The sequence below is a fragment of the Tiliqua scincoides genome, chromosome 5 (assembly GCF_035046505.1).
Source record: "Tiliqua scincoides isolate rTilSci1 chromosome 5, rTilSci1.hap2, whole genome shotgun sequence".
Lineage (NCBI taxonomy): Eukaryota > Metazoa > Chordata > Lepidosauria > Squamata > Scincidae > Tiliqua > Tiliqua scincoides.
Genome location: NC_089825.1, coordinates 115,165,809 through 115,167,590, shown reverse-complemented (window position 1 = coordinate 115,167,590; position 1,782 = coordinate 115,165,809). Strand labels below are relative to the sequence as shown.

At 43.0% G+C, this 1,782-nt stretch overlaps 1 protein-coding gene across 1 annotated transcript; it reads left to right on the top strand.

The window, feature by feature from the left end:
* Positions 1-436: 436 nt before the first annotated feature.
* LOC136653302 (vomeronasal type-2 receptor 26-like) lies at positions 437-1,336 on the top strand. Its single transcript, XM_066630213.1, has one exon. It carries the CDS (start codon positions 437-439, stop codon positions 1,334-1,336), a length of 900 nt encoding a protein of 299 aa, XP_066486310.1.
* Positions 1,337-1,782: the final 446 nt, after the last annotated feature.

Sequence of the window (1,782 nt, the reverse complement as noted above, 5' to 3'; positions counted from 1 at the left end):
ACAGAGTTCACACTGCATCCAAAGGGTGGGGGGCAATCAGGAAACTGGCCAAAGGTAAGCAAAATATTTTCTATTTGTGTAGGCCTCCTGGTGGCTTATTGGTCCCTTTGAACCCATGCCAGATATATTGTTGTTTTTTTTTTAGTCTGAGGAGAGAATAGGAGAAGGTGGGTTGAGAAGGAACCAATAGAATCCTGGTGCATACACTGTTTAACATGAGGCTCAGGAAACTCAACCGACTGTCAAATTGCCCATGCAAGCTCTGCCCAATTCAACTGTCCACCACAGCTGATGGAAAGCCTCTTCTTGATTTCCAGGGGTCCCCCACCTCCACATGAGAAATGAAATTGATCTCCTTTCCAAGGGGGATGGAATGAGCTACCATTGCAAGCTTCACAGAGATGAATTCTAACGGTCTTTGTTTTGGTTTATAGACATGGATGACTGTTTCAAATGTCCCGAAGCTCAATTTCCAAGCAAGAACAGAGACCAGTGTCTTCCCAAGGAGCTAAACTTCCTGTCTTTCACAGAACCTTTGGGGGTCATTTTAGTATTGCTAGCTGTGTCCTTTTCTGCAATCACTGTATTGGTGCTCGGAATCTTCATCAAAAAGAGGAACACTCCCATTGTCATAGCCAACAACCGAGACCTCACATACTTTCTGCTTGTCTCCTTATTGTTCTGTTTTCTCTCTTCCTTGCTTTTCATTGGCTGGCCTCAGTCACTAAAGTGCTACTTAAGACAAATGATCTTTGGTGTTACCTTCTCGGTGGCTGTTTCTTGCATCTTGGCCAAAACCATTACTGTGGTTCTGGCTTTCTTGGCCACCAAACCAGGATCCAGGATGAAGAAGTGGGTGGGGAAGAGACTGGCCAACTCTATTCTTCTTGGTTGTTCCCTGATTCAGGCTATCATTTGTGCTATCTGGCTAAGCACTGATCCTCCCTTCCCACATGTGGACATGCATTCTCTGCCTGAAGAAATTGTCATTGAATGCAATGAAGGATCAGTCGCTATGTTTTATTGTGTGCTGGGTTACCTGGGCTTTTTGTCCATTGTTAGCTTCATTTTGGCTTTCCTCGCTAGGAAGTTGCCAGACAGTTTCAATGAAGCTAAGTTCATCACTTTCAGCATGTTGGTCTTCTACAGTGTTTGGTTGTCTTTTGTTCCATCTTACCTGAGCACCAAAGGGAAGTTCATGGTGGCTGTGGAGATTTTCTCTATCTTGGCATCTGGTGCTGGGCTACTGGGTTGTATCTTTTTCCCCAAATGCTACATAATTATTTTTAGACCTGAGCTGAACAGCAAAGATCAGCTAATAAGGAGGTCCTTGTAAAACTTTACATGTTTGGGGCTTTCAACTCACTCTGTCTTTTCCAGTCAGTTCTAGTGTGACTTTTCTTGTAAACAAAAGTTTTTCTCTAAGACGTTGAGACTTGTGAAACTATAATAAAATCTTCTTAATAATACAAACAGAAGTAAGTGCTACTGCATTAAATAGGTCTTACTCATTGGTATGTGAGTGCATAGGATTGAAACATGCATATAGTATTCATGAACAGTAACCTAGAAACCACTCTTTGGGGAATGGTGGTAGTTGGGCATAGTTGAAACGTTCTGTGGAATTATGGTCAAAAACAATGTTTCTCAACCAGTGGTATGGGTACCACCAGTGCTACTAGAGGTGGTATCTGGTAGTACTTGCGGGACCCTTGGACACCTGCCATCAGTAAGACCAGGAACAAGACACAACAAACAGCAATGTGAGGGTCCAAAGCATTT

Coding starts and splice junctions, on each gene's coding strand:
- LOC136653302 (XM_066630213.1), top strand. CDS start 437: ATGGATGACTGTTTCAAATGTCCCGAAGCTCAATTTCCAAGCAAGAAC.